A 13,150-nucleotide genomic window follows, 5' to 3' on the forward strand; every position below is an offset into this window, starting at 1 on the left:
ATCAGACTACAGAGTTTAGCTGATCAGTGTGAGGTTTGTAGGCCAAGAAGAATTACTCTGTGGAACAGCATTTGCAGTCTGTTTAGACAGCTCTGGGGAGCCTTTTTCCCTAAGCGGCAAAGCTCTTTATACTACTCTAATACTATCTCTCCTCCATTCAGCTGTGCCTTACTCAGAAAGAAAGGTTAAAAGGCATGCCAAGAATGAAACATAGATATTCATCCTGACGGTGAGGAAGCATTACCAATTCAGTTTTTCCACACATTTTTTCTAGCGTTAAGACGAAAAGATCAAACTGAATAGATGGCTCCGTGATACAAATATATGCTGTCAGAGTGTTTTTAAATGTAAAATTCTTAGCATTTCCTGACCTTGGTGGGGAGTGGGGGTGGGGAATGAGTAAACAGTCTTATTAAACTTTAAAGATTTATCTGGTGTCAAGTTCCCTCACAGGTGTGTAAGGAGGGGTCTGAAAACCTATTCGTTTATGCTTTATGGTTTACAGAAACATTATGGATTCTCGGATCTTACCAGGCCACCCGTGGGGCTTCTCCCACGTAGCGATCCTGCTCTCCCCAAAACAATGGGATCGAGATTGCACTGAATCCCGTTCTGCTGCTCATAGGGAGATTTAACCCTTGGGAAGTGAGAAAGGTCCTGCCCTTCACCTCCCAGCTTTACCCTCCTATAAGGGAAAAAGTAAGAACTAAGGGTTACTGGTCATGTGTTAAATAAAATAAAATGAAAACAACTGCCGGTGCTTGGGAAGAAGTGGGACCTGGAGGCAGTGGTCTAGATAGAGAAGGACCCCATAAACACTTGCTTCAAATATTTGGAGAAGGCCGTCATAATGATGACAGAACAGAAGGCAAGCTGAGGACAAAGCAGAAGTTGACACCCCACAACACCCCTCCCCCCATGGGATCTATGTGACATTCCTCAGGCACTCCTGGCTGCCCCAAAGGAAAAACAAATAGTTAACTTATAGCCATCACAATCCTACAAGACATGAGTCTCCCTCAGTTTACAAATGTCTTAGTAATCTACAAGAACAAAGCAGTCCTACAATAACCTAGCTTCCACAGGGAAATAGATACAATTAAATGCCCTTATAACCTGCAGCCCATTGACAGATAATTGAAGTGGGCAGAGTGTAATGTTTCTCCAGGAAGTTCCCAACTATCTTAATGTTAATGTCTTACTAGTGGGGTAAACAACCTTAACTTGACAATGGCAAGGCGTCTGGTATCCTGTGAGTCTTCCTTAACATACAAAAATCCTTTTGAAACCTCCCTTTCCCTTACCTCCCCCAACTCCATAGTATATAATCAGCCACCCCTCACAACCCCGGGGCAGCAGCTCTTTCTGCCCACGGGTTCTGTCCCCATGCTTTCATAAACTACCATTTTGCACCAAAGTCATCTCAAGAATTCTTTCTTAGTCGTCGGCTCCGGACCCTGCCCCACTGAACCTCACCTATATTCCAAAATCCCATCAATAACATGCCCAACGTTTGGGTCATAACCTCACTGAGATGCAAAGAATAGATCCTCCTTCCAAAAAGAAAGAAAGAAAAGGGATTGAGATAGGAGCTTTCTACGCCTTTCCAAAAAGGTTTCTAGGCCTTGGAAATACAGCGAGAGATTTCTACTCCATCCTGCTAGGCTTGGCTCTAATCCCCAGGGAAGCAGTTTGGCCCAGAGCACTGTTTCCACTGTCCTCACTTCAGCTGTGTATAAAAGAAGGTAAGCACGGGGCCAAACACCCCCAAGCCAGCACTCCGTGATTCTACGTTAGTACAGGAGATACAGCACTCTAGGAAAGCTGGTGAGTTAGGCTAAAAATATCCATCAAATTCTGACAATCCCAGAATAATCTGATGCCCATGGGCTGCTCCCTGAGAAAGAATAGCTTTCCTGAAATCACAGGTCTAAGCCAGTGGACTTGGTGTGGGAAACAAAGGCAGAAGAAAAATTATTAAATTTCCTCACTACCTACAGCCCATTGACAAGTCCTTGAAACAGGCAGAGTGACATTCCTCTAGGGACTCAGCTGCCTCAATGTTAATACTTTGCTAAAGCCAAAAGGCAATTCTAGTCTGACCGCCCCCCCCCCCTTCCCCCAGGATCCTGTAAGTCTACTTTAACGTATTAAAAATTCCTTTGGAAACTTCCTTTATCTCTAACCTCCCCCCCCAAGATACATGTTGGCAATCATCCCCCAAGCATATGGCCCACCAATATACATCTGAGGGGTCTCATGACTAAGGTTTTATTAGACAGTAATAAATGACCTTTTCCCAACAATAGCCAGCGCTCTCAAGGTCCTAGAAACCTTGCTTCCAAAATTCTTTAGTGACTTAACGCTACCCCTAACCCCCTCCCAACTTGAAAGTATATAACGGGCCACTCCTCATGACCCCATTGCCGCTCCTTCTACCCACAGGTCCTGTCCCCGGGCTTTCATAAAATCACCTTTTTGCACCAAAGACGTCTCAAGAATTCTTTCTTGGCCGTTGGCTTCGAACCCTAATAACGTCTTTCCTATATCAGACTGACGGGGTCAGGAAGGAGATCATAAACCCGAGGACATTCCAGAAGCATGCTTTCTGCTGGGGGAGGAGAAACTGTCGGTGAAGGAAAAGGTCTCCTTCTGTTCCCCTAACCTCTCTTACAGAACCATCCAGTCACAATCCCTCACTCCCGCCCAGCCATGAAGTCCCCCAGGGTCACAAACACTGCTGAGGTCAGAAAACCACAGGCTCCCACACACTCAGGTGCCCTCAGGTACAACCCAACACAGTGAGCCTCACAATGATATGATGCCCATTCCTCTGAACACCCGCCAACTCCTCGACCCACCTGATTGCCAAAGACAGCTATGGAGCAGGCCGTTGAGACCTCATTAGCCCCGAACCAGACAGAAGCAATGCGGGAGGGCATGCCCAGGATGAAGACCTGGGCCACAGAGCAGATGATCTGGCCTAGGACGGTGACTGGGAAGAGATGTGGCTTCGGGCTCCCCAACTTCACCCAGGCCCCCAGGCAGTTGAGAGCAGAGCCGGTGAGGGCGATGGTGCGCAGGCCGAATTTCTCCAGCAGCCAGGCAACCGGCAGGATGAGAGGGATGTAGGTCAGCATATAACACATGGACAGCCAGTCGATGGCAAAGGCACTGACCCCGTAGAAGTTCATGAAGATGTTATTGATGGAGCCGTACTGGATCCACTGGAAGGCATTGCACATGGAGTAGCAGCTAAAGAGCAGGACCACCACCCAGCGGCGCTTGCTCACCTTGACCACGCTAAGGTCCTCGGGGCACGAGCTACTGGGGTGGGCCAAGCCACCGGGTTGGGCCAAGCCACCGGGTTGGGCCAAGGTACTGGGGTGGGCCGGACTGCTTGGGTGGGCCGACACGCTGGGGTGAATGGAGAAGCTGGGGTGGGCCGACACGCTCGGGTGGGCCGACACGCTGAGGTGAATGGAGACGCTGGGGTGGGCCGACACGCTCGGGTGGGCTGACACGCTGGGGTGAATGGAGACGCTGGGGTGGGCCGAGGTGCTGGGGTCCGCGCGCAGGGCAGGCTCCTGCGCTGGGCTGCCATCGTGCTCCTGTTGGTTGGGCTCTTCATTCACCATGACCACAGCCTCTCCTGGAGCCCGAGACAGGTGCTGAGGACCCCGGCAGTCTTAAGGGACAGTGGCCTCGGCGGCTCCCTTAGAGCTGACAGGGCACTTGCCCAGGCCCACCCCAGAAGACACGGAGACCCGAGCCTGCGTAAAAACTGCGAGACGAAATCCCTTCACTCACCCCCAAGCTTCTGTTCCCACTTTTCCTTGGTGTCTTTTGCCACCGACCGCTGTCCACTAGGCCGGCCGCAGACACCTCAGCCCGGTGCTGGCTACGGGTGCCTTGAGTCCTTCCCAGGGGTTCAGGCCAAGTTCAGTCCCTCGGTCCTGGAGAAAAGTTCGTGCCTCGCACGGAGCCTCTAGGTGGGACTCGGTTCCGCTCCGGGGTGGCTTGGGGCCCCGCCCCCCGGGCGCACGTGACCGCCCCACCCCCGTCCAGCCGGGCTTCCCCCACCCTCCTGCTCCCCCCTTCCCTCCCGCCTTCTCGAGCCCGGCTGGTCTGGCTGCGCAGTTGTTTCGCCACAGCTTGCGGGGTGCATTCCTCCCCCACGCCCCGGGTGCCATGGAAACCGCCGGGTTAACCCCCACCCTCCGCGCTGCCCCTCAGATTCATTTGCCTCTCCCAGGGGACCCCGCAGGAAAAAAATCCCCTAAATTCTGCCGAGGTAATCCCACAGATGGCGTCTCCTCGGTGCGGGTCCCCATCCCCTGCTCGTGGGCACCGATGCCCGGCGCCTCCAGAGTGCTCTGGGGAAATTCAAGAGGGCTTCCCGACTTTTTACCAATTGGCTGAGCCCCCAGACCCTTGTTGAACTTTCGGTATAAAGAGATTTGTAGATTTTTCGGTCTGGTTGCGCTCCTCGGGTAAACGCGAATTGCGGAAACTCGTTTTGCTCGTTGCTTTGCCTGCGGACGTGGTCATTTAATGGGGAACTCAGATGTGAACCTGTGAGGCAGGCCTCTTCTTTCCTGTCGGTCCCTGGGCAGCTTCCTAGGCGAGCACCTGCGGGTGGAGCGCAGCCTCCAGGAGTTTGGAGAGTCTTTAGTGGCGGCGTTGTGGGATGGAATACCCGGCGCTATGTGGTCTTTAAGTAGCCCTGGGCTGCCACCTGTTGATCCCAGCCCCATTACAGAAGGTAATCCCTCAAGTCATCGCCTCCAGAGTGTCAGGCCTGCAGGGCAGAAATGCCTGTTCGCAGCGTCCGTTTCAGCCCCAGAGAGGGAAGAGGGATAAGAGCCGAGATTCTCCCTGGGTTCAAACACCAGCCTAGCTACTCCCAGGTGTGTGATGTAAATTAAGATACTCCACCTCTCTGCCTCGGTTTCTTCATCCATAAAATAGGGATGGCGAAATCATAAGTACCCACCTCACAGTGTCGTCTTGAAGCTTGAATGATGTAGGACATGAACGTGCTTTGAAAATTCCTGGCAGATGGTAAGCCTTCCATGAGTGTTGGCTATCCTGATAATTCAAAGGCTAACATTTGTTGTTTCGTGCCAAACATGTTTACTACATTATGTCATTAAAGCATCACGAGAAATCTATGATGTAGGTACTATGGCTTGCCTGCATTTAAGATCAGAAGACTAAGGCTCAAAAAGTGAAGTGACTTCTTAAGATCCCAGCTGGCTTGAAGAGCCATGGTTCCCTGGCAAGTCTGTATTCATTCAAGCTACAGCCTAGCTGCTCAAATGCTGTCTAGGGACAGCAGTGTGGGCATGCCCCTGGGAGCTCCTTACAAGGGCAGAAGCCTAGCTTACCTGGACCTCCTGAATTAGAGGCTATATTTTAGAAGATCTCCAGGTGATCTGTTTGTTTGCACATAAAAGTTTGAGAACCACTGGGTGCCACTGCTTTCCTTTTGTTTTCTTTTTAAATTTTCAAACAAAAAATGAATTTAAAGCCCCGGGCAGTGGTTCTCAACTTGGGTTGAACGTTAGAATCACACGGGGAACTCAACATTCCCAGTACCTTGGCCACAACCCAAATCAGGTTCGTTAAGAGTGGATCCCTGGCATCTGCCCATTTAAAGCTCCCCAGGTGGGGCGCCTGGGTGGCTCAGTCTTTAGGCGTCTGCCTTCGGCTTGGGTCATGATCCCGGGGTCCTGGGTCATGATCCCGGGGTCCTGGGAATCAAGCCCCATATCGGGCTCTGAGCCTGCTTCTCCCTCGCCCACTCCCCCTGCTTGTGTTCCCTCTCTCTCTGTCAAATAAATAAATAAAATCTTTAAAAAAAAAAAAATCTCCCCAGGTGACCTCAGCAGGGAGCCAAGTTTGAGCACCCCTGTGGGGCCTGAGCCCCTGGTTCCCAGGAGGAGGAACACTGGAGGCATCCACTTTTTGGCAGAAATTATGGGGCCTTGGATTATAATGGAATGTTTGGAGAGAAAACTCATACCCACGAAGAATCTCTACACTAATTTAACAGTCCCCATTCTCAAAATTCCAGCAGTGTTTCCCATCGTTCTCCAAGGAGCACAGAACCTCCATTCTCTTGGAAGGCCTTCTAAGACTTCTCACTGCTGCTTATTCCTAGATCATCATGGACCTCTCTCCAACTCTTCACAATGCATTCTTTTTTAAAAGAAAGAAAGGGCGCCTGGGTGGCTCAGTTGGTTAAGCGACTGCCTTTGGCTTAGGTCATGATCCTGGAGTCCCGGGATCGAGAGTCTGCTTCTCCCTCTGACCCTCCCCCCTCTCATGTGCGTGCACTCTCTCTCTCTCTCTCTCTCACTCTCAAATAAATGAATAAATAAAATCTTAAAAAAAAGAAAGAGAAAATAAAGAAATTTATTAATTTTTTAAAGTAATCTCTACACCCAGTGTGGGGCTTGAACTCAAGATCAAGATCAGATGCTCTACTGACTGAGCCAGCCACGTGCCCCTTTACAATGTATTCTTAACTGCATCTCACAGATATGGAAACTGAGGCCCAGAGAGTTGGAGCCTGTAACTCAGAGCCCCACAGCTACTTAGCATCAAAACAAGCAACAATATGGTTCTGTGAGCTCCCCTCCACCCAGCACACCTCCTCTCCCCCACTGTGTGCTCCTCTGGGGTAACAAATGCTTCAGTTTGGTGACAAATCCCAAGTGGTCTAACCTGCCATTCCAGCGATATTTGGGGTTGCCTTTTGTGGTAGAGTGAGTTGGATCTAAGGATCTAACGTGAGGTCTGGATTCAGCTTACTAACCTCTCTATCCTTCAGTTTCTGGTCTATAAAATGAGGATTAAAAATATCTGCAAAATTGTTTTCAGTAATAATAATCTGGGAGCCACCACAGTAGTGCTGTCTCTTGGCTGATTCCCTCCAGGGATGGACAGCTATATAAATGTTGGGTAGATAGTACATAAAGAGAAATATTCTGTGTTCATCCATTGCAAAAACATTTACTGAGCAGCTTACCACGAGTTACATCTGTCTATCGATAGATAGATATGTCCTATCTATAGGTACACCTTGAATGGGAAGGAGAAATACATTTTAGAGATTGCTTCCTGAAGGTGGGCCCTGGTTCCTTGCTCTATCCCAACTGATTCCCCAGGGAGCTTGAGGTACCCTCTGGCATTGAACTCAAGCTTTCCTCGCCTTCAGCAGAATAGCAGCAAAGTCTGCCCTCTAGAGGCGAACAACTACTCCCGGCAACAAAAGCAGGACTTGAAGTCACAATGTCCCACCGGATAAGCGGGGGCTGCAGATGTGTGAGGCATGGAATTTGTTGAGTGCGTAGGAAGGCTACATTGCTAATGAATGAATCAGATCGAGATTCTGGATCAGCTCCTCTTAAAAAATACCGACGCTCGGAATTTGTGGAAATGTGCCTCTTATAAATCTTGTATGTGTTATATAGCGCAACCTCACCAAATCCTATTTTCCCTTATCTCCCATACTCCCGTACATTTCCAGGTCCTCAAGGACTTGTGTATATCTTTGTGTACCTTGGAGAATTTGGTAGGATAATCCATACAGCACATGCTCTCAGTACTTGTTGGTAGAAATAGAGTTGAATTATACTTTACCATGACATTTCAGAAAACTGGGACAAAAAAGAGCTCCGAGAGGTTTTCAGAGATTAAAAATCAGGTTTCATAAAACACCTTCCAAAAAAGCAGGCATGGAATGTCATCAGAGTTACCATCCAATCTGGAAACCAGAAGTCAGGGGAATAATGCCTTCTGAAGGAAAATCGTTTCCTGCCTAGAATTCTATACCCAAATGACCAAAAGAAAACAAGTATGACAAGAGAATCAAACATTTTCAGAAATGCAGAGTTTCCCAAAAAAGGTAGTGCCTCATCCTCTCTCTCAGGAAGCTGCTAAAGGATGCGCTCCACCAAAACAAGGGAGGAAGCCTAGAGAGAGTAAGATGTTAGATCCAAGAAACGGGAACTCCAACACAAGAGGCAGGCAACCGGATCACCAAAATCACGGTAAAAGAAAACCCCAGGTGGACCATCACACGTACCAGGCACAAAAAGCACCTTGTTCAGATGGAAGCTAGTCAAAAAACTCCAGGAAAGGTTTATTCAAGCACTTGACACTGATAGGATTGTGTGTGAAACTCTCGAGAGGGGGTTTACACAATTGGGGGGGAATTATAGCTTAGACTGGTGATAAAGTATCAAAAATGTAACTAAATAAATGGGAGGGATCAATTATTAATTCCAGTGGAATATAAAAAGCTATGGAGGGAAGGGGGGAAAATCATGGTTATCTTAAGTGACTCAGGTGTGAATCACACGGTCATCACAATGTGAAGACTGGACGTTGATACAACCAAGTATGACATAACTCTATGGGAAGATTGGGGGGATGGGAAGTGAACCCATGTGTGTGGTAAGGGGGAGGGTGGGGTAAACAGAGCTAAATCTTTGGAAAGTCAATACATAATGCCTAACATGGACAAAATCAGAAAGTATCGATATACCATCTGGTTTAGAGCTATGGAGGTAAATACCAAAAGACTCATTTAATAAACGTTAAAAGTCATTGGCTCAGGGGAGTAGGAAAGGAGGTTAAGCAACTGGTATTTTTGATACATGACCATTTGATTTATTAAACTTTGTATAAATTTGGCTTAAAAAAACTCTACACTTTAAAAATTGAATCACACTGAGTGGAGATTGAATTTTTTCACTGAGGCCCACTCTGATGTCTAGGGGGTGTGGTCAGTTCCAGCATGGATTTTATAATGTTAGTGCTTAAAATGGACACCCAGGACTCAACCTTGGAACCTCAGGGATGCTTCTTCAGCCGAGCTGTATCCTCCAAAGTTGTGCCATGTGTCACCTCAGAAAACTGAGTGTGTGGTCAGAGGCCCCATTACCCATACCCTAGTCTTGCTTGACCCTTCCCTGACCTTCCTTCTGCTTCCAGTGACTTTTACTTGTAGATTCTGTGCAGATCTTATCCACTTATGACTCCCACTTGTGACGAAACTTCTGTCTCAGCATCCAAAGATCATGCCAAGGTCCACTTCTCCCATGGAATTCTGTCTGTCAATAAATATCTCCACCACACCCCAGTCAGCCAGAGAAGTACCTTGAGAACTACCCGGAACCCTCTCTTCCCCTACTCTCAGTGTCCACAGGCTGCTCATCTCCTTACCAACTTCCCTTTCCTCCTTTCCCTTTGGCACCACCTTAGTTCAGCTTCTCGCGGCTCCTCATCCTGATCCTGCGACACGCTCCTTATTGGTCTGACCCTTCCAGTTCACCACCGCACCACTCCACAGAGTTCCAGTTCTCTTGAGTCCTTGCCCCTGCCTTGACTCCTCCAGCGGCCACTCCTAGATTGCAGAAGGTTCCCAGTCCTCAGCTTAACACATGAAGACTTTGGGATGCTGCTCTGGCCACATCTCCCACCCCTGACCCCTCCACTTTGCACTCCAGGCAGATGGAAGCACCTGCAGCTCCCTGCAAGCATCTTGCACACATCGTGCCTTGCACACGCGACCTTCGCGATGCCAGCCAAGGGCCACTGCCTCCAGGAAGCCTTTCCCCAGTGCCCCAGGTATGATCAAGAGGCTTCTTCTGCACCATGCACGTACACCTGTCACACTCTATCATACACATCTATTTAGTTCTTTAAGTCATCCCCTTGCCCTGAGTTTCTCAAGTTGTCATGCCCTATTCATATTCAACACCAATCTCTCGCTTGATGTCTGGCCCAGAGAAGGGAAGTGAAGGCATGATTGAACTGCCTTCTGAGATGCAACTCCAAGACGAGTCCCTCCTCCGGAAGGCCTCAGGATGAATGAAAACATGTCTGGCTTGTCCTGAATGCCCATGCCTCCTTTGTTTTTGTCATTCATTCATTCATTCATTCATTCATTCATTTATTTTATTCCCGAGGGCTCCAATGGAGACTGGGAATGGGACAGCCGGGAGGGCAGTCCTTGGCCTGGGATTCTGGATTCCTTCCCCTCTAGGGTCCTCTCGGTCCAGAGAGTCTCCGACTCTGTCCTTGAAGAGAATGGGGTCAGGGCCTGCCGATGCCTAAAAGAGGCAGGGGGAGACCCATTCTCCTTAGAAGAGAGGGCAGAATGAAAGCCTCCTGCCTGGACACGTCGGGGCCAGGCTCTGTCCTGGACACACGGTTTGAAATGAATGTTTCAGTTCCCTGGGTATACAAGGCTGTATCTCGAGAGACCTCAAATGGTATTAGTCATTGTCTTAAAGAAAAGGCCTGTGGACATGGGTTACATTGTACTTCCTCAGCTGTCCACGTTTTGATGTGTTCATGGTATTCACTATGTTGCTCTTTATATCTTTGTATAGATTTTAAATATTTCTTAATAATTAGAAAACAAAGTTCCTCCATACACATGAGAAAGCCCTTGCTGAACATGAGTCAAAGAGGAAGGAGATATTAAAAAATTTTTTTTTGCATAATCTATAGAAAGCCCAAAGGTGTGAGGCTTTCTTTGCATAATGAAACAGAGGAAGTGTGGTAGCAGTGAGATTTGTTGATTACCAGGGCGACAGTTAAAGGTACATGGGGTGACAAAGAAGAGGGGTGCTGACCAGGCAGGGTTAGGTGATGTTGAAACCATAGTGCTAGGGAAATGATAGACAGAATCATCTAGTGAAGTCCCTCTGTGTATGCGGACGATCCCCAGGCCCTGGGAGCTCTTTTAACAGAGTCACTCATTCATTTACACATTCGTCTCCAGCAGGCCAAGCACTGTGCTGGGTGTCAGGGAAACCAAACACAATAAAGACAGTGGTCCTACCCTCCGGAAGTCCACAAATTAATGGGTGAGACAGATTAGTGAGCAAGTCATTGTAGGATGGTGCAGTAAATGCATGGTGAAGATCCGGGCAGGCTCATGGATTGACAAAGCAGGAAGCTAGAGAGGGCTTCTCAGAGAGATGTTTGACCGGGACCTTGAGGGACAGGTAAGACCCAGTCAGGAGCTGTGGCCAGTGTTGGGGAGCCTCTGGAGAGTAAAATAGACAAGATCCTTTCCTGCCCTCATGGAGCTAATGGTTTAGTTGGGAGGACAACCATCAATCAAACTCTCACACATGCATAAGTAAAACTGTGACAAGTGCTCATGGAACACTATTTCAAAAACTAATGATGTAAGGTATGGCGATTAACATAACATAATAAAAAATAATTTAAAAATGGAAACGCATTTATAAAGAAGGACAGACAGGCTAGATCTTAAGCCAGCTCTTAAGAAAGAGTGAAAACTAACTAGGTGAAAGAGAGACGGAAGGGCATTCTAGGCGAGCAAACAATGTGTGCAAAGGCCCTGAGGCAGGAAGGAGTTGAACGTCGGTGTGGCTAGGGCGGAGTGAGGGTAAGGGCAACTGGAGAGAGAGGCAGCAGCTAGATGGTGCAGGCATCATTAAGGGTTTTTATTTTGTCCTAAGAGCAAAGAGGAGCCATCAAGAAGTTCCAAGCCAATGAAGGGACGTTATCAGACTTGTCACTCGGAGAGTGCTGGCTGCTCGGACTGCTTTGGGGAGAACCCAGTTGGGGTGGAGGGTGAGCCTGGGGACAGAGGGACCTCTCGGCAGGTGTTGTGCTCACCCAGGTGAGAAGGGGATTTGGAAACTGAGAGTGGCAGGATTGGATGGGAGGAGTGGAGGGCGGAGGCAGGAATCAGGAGAATGCCCTCCGGAGGGAGGGTAACAGCTTCCCAGCAAACCTTGCAAAGAGAGAAGCGAAATTGTATCATCACCCCTGCCTCCGCTTCCTCTGTCCTTCTTCCTTTGTTGGGCCCCCACCCCTTCCTACAGCTACCTCAGCCCCTGCAAGATCAAAGGCTGGAGAAGCTGCTTTAAATTCTGAGTATAAATGCCCATGAAAATCCAACAATCAAGTTTGATGGAAAGTAAGGAGTCCCAAATTCATCCTCTCATCTTTCACCCTTTGGCATCATGCCCCCTCGGGACAGCAGGGCCGGACGCTTGGCTCAGGTTCACCTCAATTCTGTGAATACATAGAAAAATTAGAAAGAAACAAGTCCAAAATAAAACCCATGGATTTCTGGATTCCCTTTAAGTTTTCCAAAGTAAGAGTTGTATGAAGTCCCTGCTGATGGTGCTGTCAGCTGCCCTGAGCTCTAAGTAATCTTGAAAGTGCTTCCTCGTGTCTCAAACAGGGCAACCGAGAGTGCTGACTGTACCCCAATTTTTTCAAGAACCTTTTCTTTTTATTGTTGCATTGATTGCTATGTCGGTGCCCAATTTGAACCAGTTTAGGCTCAAAAAGCATGTGTTTCAAGAACACGGGGGGTGCTCACAGACTACCTGTGGAGGAGTTGACCACTCAAGTGGTAGAAAGGGCAGAGTGTGGCTGAAGCCTGGGGAGCTGCCAGATCCAAAGTGCTCAGGGCTCCTTCCTTCCCCATTTCTGCCTGTGTCTTGGTGCATTTGGGCGGCTGTAATAAACATACCTTGTCAATGACAGAAATTTATTTCTCACAGCTCTAGAGGCTGACAGAGCCCAGAGTCCGGGTGCCGGCAGATGTGGTATCTGATGGGGCTCCCTTCCTGGTTCACGGACGGCATCTTCTTGCTGTGACCTCATGTGTGGGAAGGGGTGAGGAGCTCTCTGGGGTCTCTTTTGGAAGGGCACTGAACCCATTCATGAGGGCTCCACCTTCCTGACCTAACCACCTCCTAAAGGCCCCACCTCCTAATACCATCACACTGGGGGCTATGTTTCAAATATGAAACTGGGGGGACACAAACAGTCCATAGCATCCTGAATGTCAGCTTTCTTTTTCCCTCTTCCTAAAGACTAGTTTCCTCTACACTGGAGTTTCACCTCTTAACAGCCTCAGCTGCCTGAGAGAGGCTGCCCTGATTTTTTTTGTCCTAAATACAAACCCCCAGATGCCTAATCCTAGACCCACCAACCACGACCGTGGGGGCAGCTCCCAACGGGGCTATATTGGAATGGAGGAGGGACAGTTTCCAGAAAGAGAGCAGCAATAAACCAAACAGATAAAATGATCGGTGCCAGACAGCCTACTGTATGGGAGAAGATACTTACAAAAGAC

General features: G+C 48.7%; 1 protein-coding gene across 3 annotated transcripts in view; it reads right to left on the bottom strand.

Annotated features, from left to right (window-relative positions):
• FLVCR2 (FLVCR heme transporter 2) overlaps positions 1-4,063 on the bottom strand; it is a 53,377-nt gene extending 49,314 nt beyond the window's left edge. The window contains exons 1-2 of one of the 3 annotated variants that reach the window (XM_027571616.2): positions 3,811-4,062; positions 2,862-3,652 (exon numbers count right to left, since the gene is read on the bottom strand). In XM_027571616.2, the coding sequence (XP_027427417.1) occupies positions 2,862-3,638 (777 nt within the window). In that variant the 5' untranslated portion in view covers positions 3,639-3,652; positions 3,811-4,062. Of the gene's footprint in view, positions 1-2,861 lie in introns of all 3 variants that reach the window. The other 2 variants (XR_003515856.2, XM_027571615.2) reach the window with 2 other exon arrangements.
• Between the last annotated feature and the right edge of the window lie 9,087 nt (positions 4,064-13,150).

The sequence above is a fragment of the Zalophus californianus genome, chromosome 6 (genome assembly GCF_009762305.2).
Source record: "Zalophus californianus isolate mZalCal1 chromosome 6, mZalCal1.pri.v2, whole genome shotgun sequence".
In the NCBI taxonomy this organism is placed as follows: Eukaryota; Metazoa; Chordata; class Mammalia; order Carnivora; family Otariidae; genus Zalophus; species Zalophus californianus.